This window comes from Erithacus rubecula (genome assembly GCF_903797595.1).
Source record: "Erithacus rubecula genome assembly, chromosome: 3".
NCBI lineage: Eukaryota > Metazoa > Chordata > Aves > Passeriformes > Muscicapidae > Erithacus > Erithacus rubecula.
This window is the reverse complement of record NC_136689.1, coordinates 101,414,105-101,437,743: the sequence shown is the minus strand read 5'-3', so window position 1 is coordinate 101,437,743 and position 23,639 is coordinate 101,414,105. Positions and strand designations below refer to the sequence as shown.

Genomic DNA, 23,639 nt, shown 5'->3' with positions numbered 1-23,639 from the left:
CAGCTCCGAAATGCGATGCCTGAGGCTACAGAGGGAGAAAGATGACGAAGTGCCAGCAGCACTTTCCAGAGCGGGATGAGCCTGGAGAGCGCTTATGGTGCCGCTAGAGCAGAGGGAAGCCAGAGAATCACACGATCAACCAAGTACCAAAAGAACTCTGAGCTCACTGGGTCCAACCTTGGGACGGAACACCACCATGCCAACCAGACCATGGAACTTCATGCCACCTTGTCTTTCCTGAAACACTTCCAGGAACGGTGGCTCCACCACCTCCCTGGGCAGCCCATTCCAATATATGATCAACCTTTCTGTGAAGAAACTCTTCCTAATATCCAACCCAAAGGAGCCGGTATGGTTCGGGGCGCTGCCTCGGGCCAGCCCTTCCTCAGGGGACAGCTCCGTGCGGGACCACAGGCTCACACAGGACCCCCGGCGCTGGAAGACGAAGGGGAGGGAGGAAGGGAAGGGGACGGGCGAGGGAGGAGGCGGCGGTGGTGCCGCTGCTCTCCGCCCGCCCCTCGGCGCCGTTTGGCGGAAAAGCCGGACTTTGGCGGGAACTGCGGGCTTTGGCGGGCTGGGGAGAGCCTGCAGGAGCCGCTCCGCCGCCATGCCCGCCGAAGGGGAGCTGCTGAGCGCCGCGGCCGCCCGCCCGGAGCCCGGCGAGCTGCAGTACCTGCAGCAGGTGAGGCACATCCTGGAGCAGGGCCACCGGCGGGAGGATCGCACCGGCACCGGCACCATCTCCGTGTTCGGCATGCAGGCGCGCTACGGCCTGAGAGGTGGGCACCGCCGGACCCCGGCCCCCTGCGCTTGCCCCCTCCCCTGCTCCTGCCCCCTGAGCCGGGCTCCGTGTGGGCATGTCCCGTTCCTTCCCACCCCAGGCATCTGAGCATGGGAGTCGCACATCCTTACTTCATATCCCAGCCTCACGCTGTCAGGCGGTGGCATTGCTCTCTCTGTGGGGAAAAGTTCAGTGTTCACCCTGGCTAATGGCTGGTCCCCGCTGACACTCTGGAACTCTTTTCCAGATCAGTTTCCGCTGCTCACAACGAAGAGGGTGTTCTGGAAGGGAGTGCTGGAGGAGCTGCTGTGGTTCATCAAGGTTCGGTATTTGGCTGTCTCTGGGGCTGGTGGGCCCGCGAGTGGCATCAAGAGCTGATGGGCAGTGCATTAAGGCATTTGGGAAACTGCAGATGCTTCCGTTCCTACAACAGACCCCCCTAACTGTGACCCTACGCCCCTAATGCTGTGACCACCATTACCTTCAAGACATTCTGCATTTTAGTGCAGACTATTGCTACCATTGCTATCAGTTTCTCTTCTGTTTCTTTTTAAGGAAGAAAATTTGAAATAGTGAGGGCTTGTACTAATTTGAATATACTCCACAGATATAAGGCCTAATGTAGTCTCTTTTCATGGTGTTTTAATCAGAAATAATAGTATGAGATAGATAGTAGGTAATTTAATGATCTGCTTTTTAATGTTGAGATAGCTTGATTTAAACAGAAACAAGCAGAGGAAGTAAGACTGATGTAAATGCTTTTTAGTCCCATAAAAATGAGATCTAACAGAGCTAATAGCTGTACCTAATGTAATAAAATTCAATGATAGGTAGTTCATTACAATGGAAGTGTTCCTTTATATGTTATGATATTGTGCAGGTATGGGAGAGTCTACATAACCACTTGCTAGATAGCAGGACTGAAATACACATTCATTTTTTATAAATTCAAATTTATAAATTCATTTTTATAAGCTTTTTGTTTGTTTTCTTGCTTGCTTTTCAAATGTAAAAGACTAGATACTCCCCAAAACCAGCATTTTCTGTGTTGTATTTTTGAATGTCCTGCTTTGGACCTCTTGAAGGATTCAGTGACATTTTTTCTGGGTTATTTTCTCATTTCTGCCATTTTAAGAAAAGAATTTTTAGGACCTTAAGCTTATTATAGGTGGCTTGGCATGGCAAAGGCCGTACTTAGGCCATTCATTTTTTGGTTAATCTATTTTCACCAATCTGTAAAGTAACATCTTGTTTTCTGCAAGTATGAAATGACATTGCACAGTTGACCTTGAGGCTGTTTGTGCATCCACAAAGTGTGAGAATCCTGAGTTAAACAGCAGCAGCATGGCACTTCAATCTCCATGACAGGATGTTGCTCACAAGTTTAGTTCTGTCCATGTGCAAGAGCCTCATCCAGTACATTAATTACAGTGTTCATCCTTGATGAGTGGAGAAATACTGTGGACTAGCAAAGCTTAATACAACTGTTTTAAGTCCTGTCCTCTGTGTTGGAATTAGGATGCAGACTTCTGTGTTTTGTAGGGTTCTACAAATGCCAAAGAGCTCTCTGCAAAAGGTGTGAAGATTTGGGATGCTAATGGGTCCCGTGAGTTCCTGGATAAGCAGGGTTTCAGCAGCAGAGAGGAGGGTGATTTGGGACCAGTGTATGGTTTCCAGTGGAGGCATTTTGGAGCAGAATACAAAGATATGCACACAGGTAATGGCATCCAATGGCATCAGTCTTTGTATAGCTTTGTATGCTGCAGTTTGGTATTTGTGGAACAGATGAGTCATAAAGCACACAGTTACTCTTTTGCCTAGAGCAGATGTGGTTACTGATAGCTGGAAGGACGTGTGTGCTGCAGTCCAGAAACCTGACTTAGCTCCATTTGATAACAGTGGAACACAGGCTGCCATCTCTGTATGCCAGTACAGGGTCCATGAAATTGTTATGCTGGAAAGAACTGGCATCAGTGCACTACATTCACTGGGGGCAGTGGAAGAGAAAGATTTTTCTATTCCACACCTGGAACAAAGTAGGATGTTTCCATAGCTGATGATGCTGTGGACAGAACAGCTGTGAGAGGGTGTGATGTGATGCAGTACCTGTTGATGTTTTCAGTGGAACTGGTCTATTAAACTTACTCTCAAATGAATTGATTCCTCCTTTCCAAGTCACTCAAGGAGAGGATGTAGAAAATGCTTAGAGAACTGCTGTTAAGAAAAAGGGGTCAAAAACCAGATTGTCACTATGTGGTGTGATTTTTTTTAACTTGGATTAACAACATGGTTAGTTATCTAGGTGAGATTTCTTGGTTGAGTTTTAAAATTTTGTTTTCAGTACAGCCTCAAATTGCAGCTCACATTAATTACAGATATTAGACTTAGTACTGGCATGTTGACCACTAGCAGAATACAGTTTTATAGTAACACAAATTATGCAAATTGTGACCTGAACACATCTGAAAATTTACAGAATTTCTCATCTTAAAAGGTCTAAGACACAACATAGCATGGAAATAAAGAACAAGATCAATTCCCATAGTTTTCCTTACAAATAGATTTCCTTAAGTTGCATTACTAAAGGATAGGTAATTAGCTTCAGGAACTAACCATAACCATTTGACAAGGCTCCTGGCATGGTAATGCTGGCAGAAGAGATCCCTGAGATGCTAACTGTGTGTTATTACCTTGTTTGCCAGCTTAGATCTCCCTGTAACCATAATTTGGTGTTGCTGCAATAAAAGTTACTAGAAAAAAGTAGTTACCAGCCATGCTGATTCATTGGCATAAGTCAGAAGAATGATTGACAACTAATGACTTTTTTATTCTGAAATCCATTCTAATGGTCAGGTAATTTCAGAAAATTTCATACGTAACTGGTATTGAGCCTAAAATTCATTGGGTGAAATGTAATATCCTGTGCTACACATGATTAAAATTCCTTTCTGGAGCTAAATGCTATGGAAATTTAGTTTTCATACATGACCTTGAGAGTGCTAGATGGATGCATTTTTTCATCTGTCAAAAACTTTCTACTTTTGAGTGTGTAAAGAGTGCTGGCATTTGGCACACTGGTCTGGGCTTATTTTTGTTTTGTTTGATATATATAAGAAAGAGCACTGTATCATGCAAATTGAATGTCTAGAAAGGCATTTTAATCCAGAAATGCAATAATCAAATCAGTCTTAATACCATGACTGACTAGGTGATAATATCTTGTCTGTTCCAGTACAGCTCTCATTCTGTTTGGGTAACAAATCACATGAGTGATAAAATATCATGGTTTGTCCAGCCAGTATTTAGTATTGCAACTTTTGTTTCTCAGGGTTTAGTGATTATACAGACTTTTTTGTTTGGTCTTAAAGTCAGGTTGTTGAAAATTAGTGTTAAAGGTAGTCAAAGCACACAAAAGAATTGAGGGATCATACAGAAATATAATAATGAGAATTTTACGAGCTCTGGAACATCCTAAGAAAGACAAAGAACAATCTATGTTTGGATGGTGCCAACTTATTAGTCAGTTTCAAAGTTGCAGTAAAACCTTCAGAGGTTATCCTTTGGGTATCACTTTTCAGTGGGACACGGGTGGGGTGTTAAAAAAATCCCCATGACTTGAATCTGTCTGCTTTAGATCTTATTTGTTGTATTTCTTCAGATTACTCCAACCAAGGAGTTGATCAATTGCAAAAAGTGATTGAAACGATCAAAACCAACCCAGATGACAGAAGAATCATTATGTGTGCTTGGAATCCCAAAGGTATTGAACAGCTGGCGTGAAGTGAATGCGGTCGCACATTTTATTGCTGTATGCTAAATTATGTTCTGTTCCTGTGTCAACAGTCAGTTCCATTCAGTGTTCTTGTTCATCCTTTATAAAACTACCAGGAGTGCAATAAAAATGGCCAGGGGTTATAATTTTGATTGTGTTTCTACTTAATCCTCATGTTCAGACCTCAAAAATAATGAACCGTTTCTTCAGAGTTAAAAGCGAGGGATTCACCAGTGTCTTTGACATACAGTCTATTCAAACACAGTAACTCTTATTTTAAAATGTTAAAAAACCCAAACCATTATAAACTATATTAAAGCAATGTGTCTGGCCTTAGTCATGTAATCTATTGTAAACTTAACCCTTAAAACTGGAGAACAAAAGTGTTGTTTGTGTTGCAGTCTTCTCCTTGAAGGCGTGTTTGTATGATGAACCCGTATCATATGATAGGGTCTGTTTATACATAGATATCCATTCACTCTGTAGGGCAACTTCTAAACAAGAGCTACTGCAAGAAAATATTTAACTTTCACCAGTGATAGATCTGTGCTCCAAAACAATCACACAGCATTTTCCACAGTTGTCTGAAAGGGTATGCCACATGCTATTGCTGTTATTTTCAAGGGTAAACATTCTCAGAAGATATCTGGTGAAAGTTTTCCTTGCCAAGCTGTAATTTTACTCTTTGCACTCTTTTCAGTTTAGAAAAACATTCAAAAGATCTTTTGGTTTCTGAATTTTTTTTAAATGGTCATTACTTTTTACATCTCAACAAGAACATTGCAGTGGGAAGAGAGTAAGATGAAGCAATTGGAATTTGCTTTAGGGTTGTACTTAATTTTACTCTTAATGTCTTCCTGTAGGGAATTCAAATGCCTCACCAAGGTAAGTAGAAATAAACTGCTGTGCAGCATTATGGTATAAATCTGTTCTGTGAAATATCTGTTTATGACTTTCTGGTCCTAAAACCCAGGAGACAGCTTGTCATGACCTGGACTTAATTGCTTGGGCAGCAGGTGCTTATAAACAAGAGAAAAAGCAGAATGACAGTGAAGTTTGCTCTCTACTGTATCTCATTACATGCTTGTTTAGGTTTGGCATTCTTCTACATTCATAACACACTAATGCTGATACTGTTCCCCCCCTTCCCCCTTCTATACTTCAATTCCTAGATATTTCCCAGATGGCTTTGCCTCCATGCCATGCCCTTTGCCAGTTCTATGTTCTAAATGGTGAATTGTCTTGCCAACTCTATCAGAGATCTGGAGACATGGGACTAGGAGTGCCTTTTAATATTGCCAGCTATTCACTGCTCACATACATGATTGCCCATGTCACAGGGCTGAAGGTAAGCTATTTAATCTTTTTTTTTATTCTTGTCTGAGAAATGAGAGACTAAAAGATAAGGCTCTTTATGTCATGTGCAAGATAAACTGTAATGAACATAGTTTGACATCTTGCTGAAATATGTGTAAAAAAGGGCCCTGTGAATTTGATGTGAATTGCCTCTGTTTTGTATGGGCAGTTAGAATCAGCAATGTAAGAATTTTAAAATTTAGGTTAAGCTGAAGATTCTTTTATGTCTTGACTGTCAAGACTGTCTTGACAGGTCAAGACTGACCTGTTCACTGTCTTAAAAATCTGAACTGAGTGCTTGTCCTCATGGGATAGTAATATACAAGTGACTAGGTTTTGTAGCATGCGTGTATTGGAAGTGAACAGTAGCTCAGCAGTTGCTGTCAAGGTTCTAATTTGGATATTCTGCCCACCTAACTTCCACCTATAATTTCAGCTGTGTATTTCTTTGATTTCCTACTGTAGATGATTATGTGGAGTGGTAGTATGTACTCAAACAACTCCTGCCCTGACTTCAGAGCTGTATTTTGTAATTTGGCAGAGAAACTTAAATAGGCTTGTACAAGGGAAAACCCCTTTTCTTTAGGGCATATAAAAAATTACACTAGAAAGTTCTTCTGTGCCTAATCCTCCTGCCACCAGCAAGGGGAACTTCTTAAAACAGGGCAACAGGGGAAGAATCAGACTTCACAGCAGCTGCAGAAATTAATCCAAGGCACTAAGAAAAGTGAAGTTTAGTTATGTCGAGCTGTTGCCTCTCAGCCACTTCCTCTTGTGGCTTTGGTGGTTTCAGTGTAACATATCTGAGGGCTGACTGATATTGGTCAGAGGCTGGTAAAAGAGCCAGTGAAACTTCCCCATGTTAAATTCAATTGCTCAGGGGCTGCTGAAGTCACAGAACTTGCAAGCTTGCAAACCCCATCTGGATGCTTGCCTGTGCCTGACACCTCCACTGCTGTTTAGTAGTGGCTGAAGCAAATGCTCTGAAGCTGGCTTTGGTGAGTTGTACTTCCTGGAAGTGGAGTGGAAAAACTGGATGTCACTGCTGCACCTGTTCCTGTCTCAGTGAGCAGATCAGTATTGCTCCATTCATTTACCAAAGCTACTGTCATAGCAGGATTTCAAAGATAATTTTTTTGATAAGCTAGTGGAAATTTCATTATGTTTTCCATTAATTATGAATTAGTCAGAGAAGCTTGTGCCCTTCATAGCTTTCAAGGATACAATCCAGTACAGAAGCTGCAATTCCACACTAGCCATATGCTGAGAATCAATACTGTAAGCATTGTTATGTTTTGCTTTCTTGGGCTGTTTGAAAACCACATGTATTCTTCATTCTTTTCAGCCTGGAGAGTTCATACACACCTTAGGGGATGCTCACATATATCTGAACCATGTGGAACCTCTAAAAGTCCAAGTAAGTGCTTAATCTGTACTCTATCCTTTTATCTTCTGCATGCTTATTCCATGCAAAATTACCTTAATATTTTAAATATCCTATTGCAGCTATTAATTTGTGTGGCTTTTTTTTTTCATTTCTATCCTATTAACTGTAGTATCTTAACATCTGTTCAATTCAGGTTGCAAACAGAAATAATTGAAATGAATTGAATGATTGAATGATTGAAATGCACATCTGTGTACTACTCAGAAGCATTCCACCTAATCCAAATAACACAAAATAAAATGTGTTTGTAATATATGAGAAAAGGATAACTAAAATTCACAGAGTTAATCAGTAATACTATTTGATTGAGAAAGGCTACATTTTCTTCAGGAAGTAATTTGTTGCAGTAGGATAAAATCAGTGTTTGATTTGATTAGACTAAGCTTGGACTCAATGTCCTCATTATTAGTATGGTTTGAAACTATCCAGAGAATTAGTTATTGATCCAGACCTGAATGATGAGAAGTGAGAAGCTGTAGAATACTTAATGCATGTTTGGGTCAGATTTTCCAATTTAATTTCCCCTGGAAGGGATATAATCTGTAACCACTAGAACTGATTTGCCAACTGAAAGTTCATGTAGTGTATTTGGATGACCAGGGAATTCACCTGAAAATTAATGCTACTGCTCCCTGTGAAAATACTAAGGTAGATTCCAACTGTATTGAAATTTTCTTCATTTTTTTTTTTCCTTAGTATAAGTCTCCTTGGTTGGAAGGGAAAGCCTACATAGTGTAATCTTTTTTGAGATTGAAAACACAATGTCTCTGCTTTCAACTGTTAGCTTTATACAGTAAGCTTGCTTTTATTTCAGCTTCAGAGAGAGCCAAGACCTTTTCCCAAACTCAGAATTCTTCGTGAGATTAAAGACATCAGTGACTTCAAGGCAGAAGACTTCAAGATTGAAAATTATAATCCTCATCCACCTATTAAAATGGAGATGGCTGTCTAATGGCATAAATCAGCATTAAGTAGTAATGTGGAAATGTCCTAAGCTACTTAGTTTCTCTAAAGTAGTGGGACTTTTATATCCTTCAAAAGGTATTTGCTTTATTGTAAAATAATCACAGACCAGATTTGCCTTCAGTGCTACTCTGTAGTTGTACAGGACAGAGATTATTCCTGATATGCTATGCAGATGTTAACCCAGTTTTGAGTTGTTACAGAGCTGCTTTTCCACATGTTGTTTCAGTTACCAGTGCCCATTTCTGTTAACATTTAGTTACTGTGTGTAAGTAGCACAGGCTTAGGTGCTTGATTTGGTACTGAAAATAAGAACTTGTATGTGTGATAGATTTCTTCAAGGTGGGAGAAATTGTTAAATATATTCTAAAGAGTGTATGTTTAATAAAGCTTTTTTAAAAAAATATCTTCTGTGAGGCATGATGCATATTTAATTCTGCTGTGGTTTTTTACAGTGAGTAGTAAAAAAGAGTTGGAAAGCAAAGTGTCTTGGAGGGTAACATCTGGCAAAGAAAAACAAACTTCCCATGGTCTTCACACATGAACCATCAGGAAGGCAAAAGGTTTTATTGGAACCTTGCTGGAAATGCAGTCTCTGCATAATGTCTCTCTAGCAGCGATTTTTTTTTTCATTTTATTCCCCAACCCTACATAAATTTGATACAAGTCAAAGAGAGTTGCAGTTAAAGAGAGGTTACCAGATAATATTAGTAATCAGCTGTCTGTCACCATTTAAAACCAGATCCCACAAACATATGGACTAATTTTGCAGCCTGGAGCAGTAAAACCTAGAGATCATAGTATTTTTAGGAATGGAGTTCATTAATTAAATTGTAGCAGAATTCAGCTTTCAAGTCTCCTCATCTTTGTAACTTCTGCAGTAACTTATAAAATTCCTCTTCAGGAATGTAATTGTGAGTAGATGTGTGGTTAATATTCAGACACAGGCTATGCAATACGTATCTAAACATGTGGAAAAATGAATAGTAATTTTTTAAATTAAATTTTAAAGTCAATAAACTGGTAGATATTGGAAAAATATATAATTTCATATAATTCTAAAAATTTCATAATCAGTGTGATTTCAGTCAGGGTCCTGCATAAGAGGACCACTGAATCTTTCCTAAATCAAATTGATCATAACTTTGAAAAGCATACTTTATATAGAAATTAATTTTTGCATGTCATTATGCTGATTTTCCTTATACTGATCACTGATATTCAGAATAACTTTTTTTTGTAGCACTAAAAGATGTTCTCTTTTCCTGACATTTAGCCCAACTCAAGAAGCTTGCACAGAAAAAAAAAATCTCAGCCTGTTGTAAGCACACCAAATGTAAAGAGATCACAGCTTATTAGAAAGGTTTGTAATATACACTGCAGTGCATCATTCTTGAAGAGAGATGATCAGACTATCTGCTCTTTCAACTTAGATCCTGTGAGAAGGTTGGAATGGTCAAACCTCATCCTTTACTTAGACTGCATTAAATGAATGCTCAGTAGCCAACCTGTAGCTGAACACACCTGGATCTTCCCTCAAATTACTGAATTCACAGGTAGCAGCAACATTCTTGTTACCACTCCTGAGAGCTTTGTCACATGCTCCTCCTGATAGACTTTATCTCAGCTCTACTAGTCTGAAATTCTAAAGTCACCTAGTTCAGATGGCCCAGATGTTGTCCTTTCATTAGTGGTATGTCCCAGCTGTAGGTTTTCAGCCACTCCTTACTGTGTGTATACTTTTATAAGTTAAAGATTCTTGAGTGTTCCTACAATCCTCTAAAGTACAAGGAAACAGATTAAGCTGCACATTCTTTTAACAGTTCTGCCTACACTTAGCAAGTAAAGTTCCTTTTGCTGGAAACCACTTTATGTAACACTGCAGATGAGGTGGATTCTGCAGGACATTTTAGCAAGTGTAGCCAGAGATGATTTGAAATAAAGCTGGCCTCAGGGCTTTACTAATGGGAATTAGTAGTCTGGTTATCCAGGACAGGAATACCTAGCCAAGAGAAGAATTCAGAATGGGAATTGTTTACTTCTCTTCATAAATTACAGAGGAGTTAGTGTATAGACATATATAGCATATATAAGCAGACCAGTCTCTATAGCTCTGGAAGAGCTCCCAGTTTTTAGTATAGGAATTTATTGCAAGTCCACTTTCCCATTTATCAGCACAATTTAATACAAATACCTGTTGAAGTGAAGCTTGTACCTTGAAGACCAAGAATGTTAATGGTGCTCAGAAGATCAGAAAGATGTAAAAAGCATTTCAACAGCACACTTTAATGTGAGTAAAAGTAAAAATACATTTTAAAATCCATAGGTATGAGAATTCTAGGAGCTTTCATGCAAAATATGAATATTTGAAAAATTTTAATACATAGAGCTAAATAGGAGGTACTCAATGAATTTTGATTTGCAAAATATTAACACTGTTCAAGCTGTAAAGATGACTACTATGACTGCAGGCCATATTCAGAACAATATTTTAGATAAAACATGGGGCATTTCTTGATACTTTCAAGAGATGCATCCTTTCTCCACTTTCCAAGGGCCATTCAACAAGAGATAGCAATGAAATTTCTTACCGCTTTGGTCAAATACCAACTTCTACATTCCACCTTAGACAAGTTTTGTAACCTGTACTATTTCTGACATGTTATGTTGCAAAATTTGCCTTACTGCAGCACCACAAAGTACATGGTGGTAGATGAAGGGTCAGAAAAGAACGAACTGAATTTTTGAGACAAACAACCAACTGATCAGCCATCAAAATCAAGTCTTGTAAAGAGCCTGACTTGGTGAGTTTGTCACCATAGTGACTGGCACCTGTGAAGTGTCTGAATATGGAATGCAGCCCAGGTTTCAAGTGCCTTCATTAAAACCACAAACACCTGCTTGAAGTTGAACCAACCCTTCTAACTTCCCTTTGCATCCTACAGGAAGGTGAACTTGTGGGGTAACAACACAAACACGTGCTGTGATCACCATGTAGCAATGTGCTTTGTAAGGAAAAAAGAGCAATCAAAAAAAAGAGTCAGTTGTTAGCAGAATTTCTTTATATAACTAACCTGTTTTCAAGCATTTCAGATATGATCAAACATTATCAAGTGCTGGACTAATTGACAGAGGCCTCAAATCCATACTAGAGATGGCTGCCACACTAAGACATCCAAAGCCTTTCAGTGCATCACATGAAACAACAAAAATTACAGCACTGCATGCAAGCTTATGTTCAGAAATCACAATCAAGATAGCTGAAGAAACTAATCAGACTGCCTTGAAGGATGGTAAGAGGAAGATTTTCTCATTGCTGCTGCATTTTGCAGAGCATTTCTCTAGAACTTTTTGGCCATCAGCAGCACAGACAAGCTTTCATTCACACTTCCCAGCCTGCAGCTGTCAATTTGGAGACACCTCAGGCCTTGGCTTGTAGAAGATGTTTAAATATCACTCTGTTGTGGCAGTGTAAGGGAGAAAATGGAAAGTTAAGACCTGGAGACTTCCAAATTAGCATAAGAGCTGCTGGCAACTCATACAAAAGCATTTGTACAGTGTGTCTTCTGTGTGTGTCTCTATAAACCCAAATTATTTAAATTTAAATGAGAGATCATATGAGAATTTCGATGAACTTCAGGGATATTATCAGTATGACAAATCAGCTTATACTTGTAATGTCAAGAACACTACACCTGACACAATGAACTGAGGTACACTGAATAAAAATCAGTGTGTGCCAAAGGGCATGGCTGTACAGGACTGAGTTTGGAAATTACTGCCACTTAACTGGATGTTGAATCTCTTAAGTGAAAGTGAAGTGAAAATGCCAAGTGGAAATGGCTGCTCCGTTCCAGGCCACGGACATGGGCTTAACGTGCACAAAGGCACGCCGAGTTTGTAATGAGACTATTATGTAATGCTCACTCAAACTGATTTGGCAGCTCTGCCAGATGATTGCCTCACACACTCCTTCAAAATCTTTTAGCATTTAGGCTCCTTTGGGAGCCAACTCACACCCCTCTGGTCACCTAACTGTGTCCCACAGGCAGGAGCACTAGGGGCACTCTGGGGACAGGATTCATATGTTTGGGACTGCACAGGTTTGGGATATGCTTGGCTGTGTGAATGAGCAGCTATTCCCCTTTGGAGGCAGCTAAAGTGAAAATAATAGTGATTCTGCTGTAGGAAATCATTCTTCCTCCTGGAGGCCAGTCCATCCAGATGAGAAATGGCCTTGTAGCTGAGATACACTTGGATAAGAGTCAGGATTCAATTTCCAGCTCTGCTACAGATTTCCTGTCTGGAGCTTGACTAAATTGTTCTGTCAATTCAGGCCTCATATTAATTTCCCATGTTTCCAGTATGGATAATTGCATTTCCCTAATTCACGTGGGAATCCCATGGATAAGTACATTAAATGTTTATGTGGTTCTCAGATGCTATGGTGAAAAGAAGAAAAAGGTTATATAAAACAATCAGTAAAGCCAAAATTCAGGACTGGCCTGTAATTTGTAAAGCAAGGCTATACTAATGGGTAATTCAAACCCATCCTACGTGATAATCATTATAAAACACCCCCCTCTGCAAACAAAGTGTCCTATCTACTGATACACAGGCAGCTGAGAGTGAGAAGTACAATTAAATATGCTTATAGCAGGGCTTGGCATGAGAAACTGGCAGCAGAGAAATTATGCTAATGTCATCATTGTTGTTTCCAGTTGCTGCAAAAAACTGAGAATTTGTTAATTCATGTTGTTTGGCTCTGTAGATTTGGTGTCAATATTTGGCAAAAAGATGGGTGTAATAAAAACCAATTTACTTTAATCTGGAGATTGGTATTCTAAAAAGTATCAGCCTATCTGCTGATACCTCACCATTTATGATATATCTGGGTGTTAGTTCTGGTCTTTGGACTCATTAAAAATATTTAATGCAAAAAGTATTTAAATATAGCTGATGGCAGACTTATTACTAATGCTAGCAATGATTTTCCTTGGGGGAAAGGACAGGTTTCACCCTTTTAAAATAGCTGCAAATGTATCAAATTCCTCCCAAGGCCAGACTAGTCACCTGCTGTGACCAGTCTCACCTGGGGCTCAGACCCTCTGCCCATGGGCCTTTGTTTCTGCCTGGGTTGCATGGCAGGTGTACCTGCCTCCAGCTGTGCTACAGCTGTGGATGTGTCTGGCTGTGGAACAACACCCCATCCTGGCTGGGCACACCCTGGGCCATGTCTGACTGTGATTGTCCTCACTCCTGGCCTCTGCTCATCCCCATCCCCAGGGAAGTGCCCAGCACTTGAGGCTGGGGCCACCTCACTGCCCCCTGTCCCCCTGCTCCTGAATGGAGGTGGGACAAGGCTGGCTGGGAGGACTCTGCCCTGCTGTCCTTGGGAGCAGGTGGCTCTCTTGGTGTCCTACCTGCCGGGTGTCTCAGGCTGCCTCAAGCCCTAAGCCAGCAGTGCAGAGCCAGACCTGCAGCTGCACAGGACAAACCTGACTCTGGGCTCTGATCCTCTGTGGTGGTTTAACCCCAGCCAGCATCCCCAGGCAGCTGATTGCTCATTCCCCCACCATTGGGAATGGGGGTGGAGTTGGAAGGAAAAAAGCTGGAAAATTCACAGCTTGAGATACGGACAATTTAATGGGGAAAGCAAAAGCTGTGTACACAAACAAAGCAAAAGAAGGAATGAATTAAGTGTTTCCCATGGGCAGGCAGGTGTTCAGCCATCTCCAGGAGAGTGGGGCCCTATCACACATAACAATTACTTGATAAGAAAATCACTCCAAACATTCCCCTTCCTAATTCTTCCCCCCACTTTATACACTGAGCATGACACCACATGATGTGGAATACCCCTTTAGTCAGTTTGGGATTCCTATCCCAGTTGTGTCATCTCCCAACCTCCCAGGCACGCCCAGCTTCCTTGCCAGCATGGCAGTATGAAAAGCAGAAAAGGCCTTGGCCTTGTGTAAGTCCTGCTCAGCAATAACAAAAACATTTCTATGTTATCAACCCTGTGCTCAGCACAAATCCAAAACACATCTCTTTCCTAGCCTCTGTGAAAATATGAACTCTACTCCAGCCAAAACCAGCACAATCTCCCATAGCATGAGCCTCGTCCAAACGTGAGTCTGAGTGAACCCCTCACAAGGGGGACATGATGCCCTTCAGGGGCCATCTGAAAATCCCCTCTTTGACCCCCGCCAGGGCTCTGGGGCTGTGCAGGGTCTGCCTGAGCCCTCGCCTGGCTCCAACAATCCCTGTCCATTTCTCATTTCTGTGTCCCTGTGCTGGTTCTGTGCCCCCTGAAATGCTCCCTACACCATACAACAACTAAATTCCTCTTCAGCAAATCCCAGCAGATCCCACTTATTTCTCTGTAGGGTGAGAGGACACATCAGTCTCAGAGGGAGCTCCAGGCAGGGCCCTGAGGGCCATTCTGACCCTGGCCCTGTTTTCACTGCCATGGCCAGGCTGTAGTCCCTGGCTCTGTGTGACCCTGCTCCCTGTCACTGTCACACCTTGTCCTGGGCTCTGTGTGACCCTGCTCCCTGCCACTGGACACATCTTGCCCTCAGAGCTGTCTTGGCACCGTAACCTCGTCAGAACCTTCTCATTCCTGGCTGTTCCCTCAGACCTGCCCTGGCTCCCCAGCCCTCCTGCACCCCTGGCAGTGCCACTGGTGCCACCGAGAGGATGACTTGCAGCTTGCTAACAGCATGGTTTCCTGGAATTTTGATATTTACAGATGAGTTAGAGCAGCAGAAATAGAGTTGGTGCAATTAGAGGAGCCTGGAACCTCTCCCCTCTAAACCCCACTCCTTCATGCTGGGACATGTCTACACATGACTGCTGTGCTGAGAAGAACACTGGCTGAAGCACCAAACCCACAGAGCAAAATGAAAATGGGAGCTGGAAAATCACCCTTGGGCTACAGGGGATATCAGCTTCACCAGCCCTTCAGTGCTTCATAATCCACATTGTCCAGCCTGCACTGTTCAGCACAGAAGTTATCCAGACTTTCTCATGGACCTGCAGTTTGCTCCACAGAGCAGCAGGGACTTCATCTTTGTACCTTGCTTCTCTACCCTTCCTATAGGCAATCACAATCACAGTATGCATTCTTTCATATTTCTCACTGATATAGAAATATTAAATTTTAGCATTTATTTTCATAATAATAGTAAAAAATAGGAAAAAAGTCAGTCATTTCCAGGTTGTTCACAGAAATTACATGTAGGAAGAATGAACCAGGAAGATTAGATGAATCTTGGTAGAGAATAACTGAAATAGAGACCAAGTAATTTTCAGCTTTAGTGTTTAACTTCATGCAAAGGAGTTTTGGTGCCTGCTCCAAAGGTTATGCAGTAGATTCATTAAACAAACAGTAATTAGGAAAAAGCCCAAAGCACTTTTACATACACTCACATGTTCTCTGGATGCTGCACCAATTCCTAGCACTGTTAAGGTCTGCAAGGAAATAACAAATATTCAAGACTTGCTTCTGGTTTTTCTGAATTCCCAGTGGAGTTACTCAGTAGCACAAAGGAGGGAACAAAAGCACACTATTTTATATGTGTTTTGTGGAAAATGCAACACATGTTATAAAACTCTTTGTTGATTTTTTTTTCTGTTTTCTCTTGTCCACAAGCAATGTAAATAATTATATAACAGGGTGTGTGGAGCAGTAAAGAAATGCACATACAGTACATATGGGTTTTTAACATGACTGCTAAGTATACCAGGTTGGGAACACAAATTCTGAACCAAACTTCCAATTTCACTGGAAACCACAGATTTTTTAAAAAAATCCATTCCCATTTCATATTAAATGTTGGTTGCCTTCCTTATGCAAGCATTGCAGTCCTTTTACATATTTTTTTAGAAAGAAACTATTTCTTTAAACTTAAGGGAATACAGCTGCAGAATATGTATCAAGATCCTGTAGAAAATACTTTTAATAATATTCTGAATCACTAGTTCAAACTGAACTCTGAATATGTGAAGGAACAGTATCAACATTACATCAGTACTGTCTGGAGTCACTCTAGTATTATTGAAATAAAATATTAAACCTCCAAGCTTTGAAACAGTTGCATGTCCCATCTGGATATACATATCCTCATCTGGAAAAGTTGGCTCCTTAATACATGAGGGTTTAAACTCAGCTGGTTCAGTGACCCACTCTATTGCTTCCTTTATTTCTCATTTTTGCTTTGCATTCAGCATCTGGGATAAGAAAAATAAGAATCAAATGCAGCAAAGATTTCTAGAGAGTTATTTTTCCTGTCAAACTGCAAAATTTTTATGAAGTGGTAGAAATTCAGGAAATAGAAAGCAAATGAAAAGTTGGAATTGCCGTTCTGTCTTTATTTTACTTTTGGCTACTCTTATGCAGAATTGCAGTGACTATGTCAATATCCAGACTAGGTTCAAACTAAGCAGATCAGGACCTGTAGGAAGTAGAGCAGCCTTCTGTGGGGAATATCTTTGGCAGCACATACTGAAGTAAAGTACACTAAAACATGGACATGGCTGCCTGAAATTTTCAGCTGAAAAGCTTCTTCACAAAAAAAAAAGTGCAGTAGTTTAAATGAGTTTTTGAAGCAGTATTTCTCTCCCACACAAGGGAGAATTTTTCTTTCTATAAAAAATGAATCATCTGAAAGTTACATCATAATTCCTCTGCAGGCTCTTCAGGTCCTTGACATTCTATATTGACAGAGTTCCTGGTTCGGCATTCCATGATTTATGGCATCCCATGAAAGCTTTTTGCTGCACTGCAGCACCCAGAGTAGGTCAGCAGCTGTGGTGTGTCAGTGAACATATGGGGCAAATAATCTGACCCATAGCAGTCAATAGAGTAACATTTCAAAATAAAAATGAGCTACTTCCATCTACTTTTTAATTTTCACTCAGATATTTTAGTTTGAATAACTTCTTTTCCAGTCTGTTTTTGGCAAAATACCCATTAAAATTATTAACAGGCTTTACCCTGGAAGCCTCCTTGAATATAAAAACCATTTTGAATCTTCTAGAAGACAATCCTGGTAGTGGAGTTCTCCTGCAGACTCGAATTTCTGGCACAAAAATACAGGATAAAATTCTTAGTAATACATCTACCTTGGTCATATCCAATACTGCTGTTCCTTGAAATATATCAACATTTGTTGATTTCATTATTTAGGATTTGAAGAAGGAAAAAACCAATATTTGTCAATAAATGCATATAAGAGATATATCATCTAATGGTTTTAAATAAAAAATAGCATAGTATAGTAGCAAAAAGGGATATTCACAGTTATTTTGTCTGGCCAATCACTTGTTGTATAGATCTCAATCTGTAAATATCATCCTGTAGATAAGCACCCACTTTTACTTTGAATGTATATGTATACTTGGAACATGAAATAGATTGCTTATGAATGATTAATGGGGCCAAAAACTTGAATCCATAAACTGGATTTTACAGTTTTAGCATCACTGTCTTACAGAAAGAACTTCCTTGTTATTTCTCCCTTGTGAGTAATTTTCATCCTACTCTGAAAATAAAACAGCGATGGTGTTTTGGAAGTTAAGGGAAACGCGTTCATCTTCACTTGTGATCAGCCCTCAGCATTCCCACAGCACTCCTGTTTTCCTGCAATGCAGCATTATGCAGTAGGGGAAGAGGGGAGAGCCTGGGAGAGATACAGAAGCAAAGTCATCACTGCCCATATCACAGACCTGCCAGAGTTGGACTAGGCCCAGTTCATCCTTTCAAAACATAAAACACAGAAGTGTAACACTCAGTTGAAGTGTTTTCTATACGTTATCCAGCCTTCTCTCAAGGCCTATGTGTGCAACTGCAAACAAAGTTAGATCAATTGATTATACATCTCCAAATAACTCCACCAATCTGCATCTAGAATAATATTAATTTACATGTAATTACAATATTTTTTTTATTTCTTCCTCACAAGTATCTAGAAGAAACCATCAGAAATTTAGATCAGATGTATCAGTAACATACAGCTGAGTCAAATTCCTCAACCCATCTAAGTGTAACAAATAAAATTTTCTAATCCAGGTAGGAACATCCCATAACTTGGCAACAGTATGTCTAGGTATACCAAGGTGTATATTTTCTGAAAGAAAAATGCCTTGATCTGACACCAATAAACTAAGACAAAAAGTCAGGCACATGCAGCTGTCTTTTGCAGTAGGGATTGTGTTTATAAAGGAAGCCAAGGGCCCTCTGCCACTGACAGTTCCAGAGTATCCCTCAAAATGATGGCAACCAGAATTTCTGGATTAAAGCAGCGTTTATCAAATGCTGAGGTTCATGTTGACTCTGAAGACGACATTTCCATTTCTCAACCATGAAGTTACCATAGGCTATGGGTACTGTGCTTCTCAAGGTAGCTATCCAAGCACAGATTTTATGTATTTTCATTAACACTCTTAATGATCATACTTTTGGTTAATTCATAGTGCCCCCCTGAGAATCCCTATGTGCATAAGCCCCTTGCATAAACCAACAACAGCTGTACCCATGCAAACTCACTGTTACACACAATACACCAATAAAGAGATTTCTATGTTAGTTCCATGGATATATCTTCATTCATAAACACTCTGCCTAGCTGGGAAAATCACTGAAATGGTTTTAGGTCCACTTTTTTACCTTCCCAAATGGACTTAAAATGATACATTTTTAATCAGTCTAGCAAAACTTCTAAGTGTTTAGGAGCAAGCAGTGAAAATTGATCGTCATCTGCTAGCATTTCCCACTTCACATACTATTTAAATCTTATGGCTACAAAATTGAACATTCAAATCTGTTTTAACTGCTGGTCTGAGCAGCCCAGCCAGGAATAGGATCCTGAATAAGCCAGATATCCATCCTTTAACATTTTCTGTTCTTTACCAGATAAGGATAATTAGAGGTTGGGCTGTGTTTTAGTCAGCAGTGTATTATTTTGTTAAATAATGCATCAGAGAATGGCATTTGGGAAAACTGAAGGACTGGAGATGCTCTAATTTCTTTATTTTTCCCAAAACCTGGCATTTTAATCAAATAGATCAATTTGGCCAAAAAGGCCTTTCCCTCTTCTCTCTAGATATTTTATTGCAAAAGAACTGCAAGGCAGATAAATCCTTGGAAAAAGCAGAGATCAGCACAAGCTCCTTGCTAACCCAATGCAAAGAGTTACATGGCAAAACATCACCAACGTGGCACAAACCTGATGTTTGACATTGCACTCCTGGGACACACAAGAAGATGCCAGCAAACAACAGGCTTCATCTCACACAGTCCCCTTCCCACTCTCTAAGAGATGCAAAGTCATTGTTTTCATCAGGTACAGGTGTATTTAAGATCACACCTTTCTTTTTTTTTCCCAAGCAGTCCATTTTAGGATATTGCTGTATGGGAACAAGAATGAATATCAAATTACACTGGACTGGATCAAAGTCTCCTCACATTCCAGATTTCGTCATTACCATTGTTCCTCCAGCCTGTCAGTCTCACAGGCTGATGGTGTGTTTCTGACAGAATTATTCCCATCAAAACTGATGAGACCAGGATTAGGATTAATGGAGGGTACCAAAACTCCAGCTTTGAAGGAAAGATGGCTTACCACAAGCTTCCTCTTCTGGTAGCACACCAGTATATATCTGTATTCCATGCAGAATAGCAAATGCTTGGCAGCCTGCTTCGAGCACAACATATAAATTTTTTAAAAACCCACAGCATGATAAAATAGTATGATAAAAATTGATTAAGTAATGCTAGTCAGTTGAGGAATGGCTGCCAATCTTTTTCCCATTTTTCTGAAGCAAGCAGGGAGTTGAAACAGCAGATATTCTAAACCTTCACACTCCCCTCCCTCATCAGCTTGTGTTGCACTGCCAAATGTGTGTTTGCCTGATTTCATGGCTGTGAATAGCTAATAATAAGCACTTTTCAGCTTCTTTTTAAACTCCATCCAAGCAGGAGTAAAAGATTAAACAGGAAAGCCAAGTCACACTAAATTTTAGCTGTCAAATTAAAGCAGAGAAGCACTCCTATTCTCATACCTCCTGCTCTCAGAAAAGGAAATACCAGGTTATTTTAGAATAGGATCTTTTAGATCTTAATACTGGAGGGATTTCCTCCCAAAACAACTGATCACTTCAGCCAACAGATCAACACATGAAGGCCAAGCATTTATTAGCAGACAATGGTAGCACAGACAATTAAATTACAAGTTTGTAGCTTTCAGTAAGGAGTTGTTTTTGTGAAAAAGCCCCCAGCCATTACAAAAACTAAAATAAACTCCCAATTATCCAGACTTAAAGAAAAACAGCTTCTGGTCCAAACCCTAAACAAAGTCACAGATTAAAGCACCTTCTTTCAATACACAGCTTCCTTTAGCTGTAGACATCAGTCCCCAGTGCCAGCTCTGATGTGAGAGAGGGCAAAGACAAGCTGTGGAGCTTCCCCAGGAGAGAGGCTACTTTGCATCTCTGCTTGAGAGCAGACAGTGGAAGCGGGTGTGTTGGGAGAGAAGGACTTCTCTGGACAGAAAGCAACACTCCCTGCCAGTGACACAGCTTCTGTCTGAAATGAGCTGTAAGACAATTTTAGTTTGGATGCCAGCTGAAACATGTACTCTTCTAATAGGGCCCAGGTCCTTTAGACTTTCTGGCCACCTCGAACCTGTAACTTTCACATAAACTAGAAAACAAAACAAATTAAATAACTGGAGCCACAGTGATGCTATAACACACAGATACTTTTTTCTTTATGAGGAAATGTCACAAAATGTAACATTTACATTTGGCATGCAAAATTAATTCCTGATAACAAAGCAAAGTGGTTCCTAACACTGAGCAAGAACATTTTACACTTTCTCCTGAAAATCATTAAGGATTGAGCACCCTTTTAAACTTGGTTTCACTATGGAAGCAGTATTAGTAGAGTGGTTATTAAAAAAGGTGTGGAGAGATAATGACTATGGGTTTGTGGATGTGAAAGCTTTGTGCCCTAAATTTCTTTCCGTTATTGCAGATTACCACAAATACCACAAAAATTGCAACTAAAAAACATATCTATGGTTAATAAAATGAATATGAATGAATATACATCAAGTTATTACAAATGAATATCTGCCATCAGTAATATATATTATCAAACAACAGCATGGTATCAATTAATAATAACAGGAATCAGTACTGTGGTACAAGCAATGACAGCAGCAGCCAAGTAGCCAATTTTATCTTTTTTAGAGTACTGTTTATCATGAATGAAGCAAATTTATCCGTGATATAACAGTAGATATTTTTATGACTATTTATATTAATATTTATGCTATTGATATGTAGTGAATTAGTCAGATTTTAAAAGCAGCAAAACCATCTCACAAGGTGGGAACAACCTGGGGGGAGCAAAGAGGACAGACCTAGACAGCAAGAGAGATAGTAGAGTCCCATTTACAAAATGATCCATATCACAGACTCTATTTTCAGTCAGGTATCCCTGGGGAAAGCCCAAATGCTCATAGAAAGGTTGTGTGGGATCCAACCAAGAAGTTCTCAGGCTCATTTTTGGATAAACATAAATATAGTCATAAGAGGGAGTGGGGCATTAAGCAGCCAATAGATCCTGTTTCATTTCTATTTTTCCCAGACAATTGGGATGCTGTTTTCTGTTCCTTCAGAGCTAATTTTTTTCAGACTGTTTTCCACCTTCACATGACAAAATGTTGTTGTAGTCTCCTTGTTTTGTGCTTGTCAGTGGTATCTGTGGATGTTTCTGGTTTCTAGGTTGCACTTCAAAGAGGCCAGCTGCCCTTTTCAAGGATATTTTTCACTGGTTCACAGAGCTGGTCCCAAGCTCTCAGTTCCAGGCAGCCCTTTCTATGTCAGGTTTTTTGAGCAGACAATATCTTTTGTTCACTAATTTTTCTTTCTAACCAGGCTGTCTTTATGGCTCCTATTTATTTTTAATAAATAGTAGCATGTTAAGTATGCAAGATTTGGCTCCCACATCAATGGCATATTCAGTAGGGAAGTGGCTAAAAGGTGAAAATGAGTAAGAAAGATTAAATCAAGAGAAGGGTATATGAAGAAACAGGACTCAGCAAAAATATTTTCTTTCAGAAATGCCAGAGTTCACAAAATTACTCTGTAATGTTCTGACCAATTCCAGCACTAAGTGCTGTGCTGTGGCTACAATTTTCCATCCTGCAAAAATTAATTTAAATTTCCATCCTCTGCATGGGCAGAGTCTCTAAGCACTCAACGATGACTGTATTTTATTTGATATTTTAAAGCAAATTAAATATATAGATGACCTCAAAACCAAGATCACATGCCCATGAGGGCACCAAGAGCAGGGAATCTCTCTGAGTTAACAGGCATTCTTACTTTTTGAGGTCCCATGGGTGTCACCTTTCCCTCTTGTTTGGCCTGCAGAGCTTCAGGAGCTGCTTTTTCACAACAGTTATAGCCAAGTGCCCTTCTCTGGTCCAATCTACTAAGCAAAAGAATTGTAGACCCCTCAGTGTCACCAAAGAGATTTGATACCAATGTGAGTATCAACACAAAAAAGGTGTTGATAACACAGCAAGGGGAAAAGTCACTAATACTGGGGGCAAAAATATAAAGAACAATTAATATTGGTTAAAAATCACACACACACACACACACAAAAAAAAAAAAAAGGTGCAGAAATGTGCAACTTTCTTTCTGAGTGGTCAGTTTCACACTGGCTTGCCAGAGAACCACATGTGTTCCCAATTTCTAAGAATGTAAGCAGAACTATTTTGTGAACATTCACAACTTACATATTTGTTACTATCCTTTTCACAATGGCAACCTAAAATGTCTCTCGCAGCAGAGTTGCCTGCTGCTGGTAACCTCTCTGGAGAAGCCTTCAAAGCTGCTGACAATTTCTCCCATGTCTCTATTGACCACATGAATAAACAAAGCCTTGACAGCACATATGAATGCCAAGCATAGCCAAATTTACTGCCTCATTACATCCAAATGCCTATAACAGAAGGACTGTGGGCTCTTTCCTCAGCTGGTACTTTGAGAATTAACCTTTTCAGATAGTCTGTGAATTTGAAGTACCAGCATGGAACCATTCACTTTGCACTCAGACCTGGGTGGCCACTGTCAGTTTAGTTGAGTGGCCATGATTCATCTTACACTTCCTGTTTCCAGATGCTTACCCCTTTCTCCAAAAAATTAATAATCACAAAGGGCTTTCAAGATGAAAGTTATTCTGTATCACATCCCAGTCCACAGAGGAGGAAAACAGCCACCCTGGACTGGCAGTCCAAAAT

At 40.1% G+C, this 23,639-nt stretch overlaps 2 protein-coding genes across 2 annotated transcripts; one reads left to right on the top strand and one right to left on the bottom strand.

Moving 5' to 3' along the window:
• Positions 1-481: 481 nt before the first annotated feature.
• TYMS (thymidylate synthetase) lies at positions 482-11,349 on the top strand. The gene is made up of 7 exons (XM_079301898.1): positions 482-779; positions 1,029-1,102; positions 2,324-2,498; positions 4,440-4,541; positions 5,726-5,901; positions 7,255-7,326; positions 8,171-11,349. Exons 1-7 carry the CDS (start codon positions 608-610, stop codon positions 8,306-8,308), a joined length of 909 nt encoding a protein of 302 aa, XP_079158024.1. The 5' UTR covers positions 482-607; the 3' UTR covers positions 8,309-11,349.
• Positions 11,350-11,660: 311 nt separating this feature from the next.
• ENOSF1 (enolase superfamily member 1) lies at positions 11,661-23,289 on the bottom strand (the record flags this gene model as incomplete). Its single annotated transcript, XM_079299541.1, is given in 4 exon segments — positions 11,661-11,746; positions 11,749-11,824; positions 16,351-16,521; positions 23,209-23,289. Coding segments are annotated over 4 exon segments (414 nt in total), but the record flags the coding sequence as incomplete, so codon positions are not given.
• Positions 23,290-23,639: the final 350 nt, after the last annotated feature.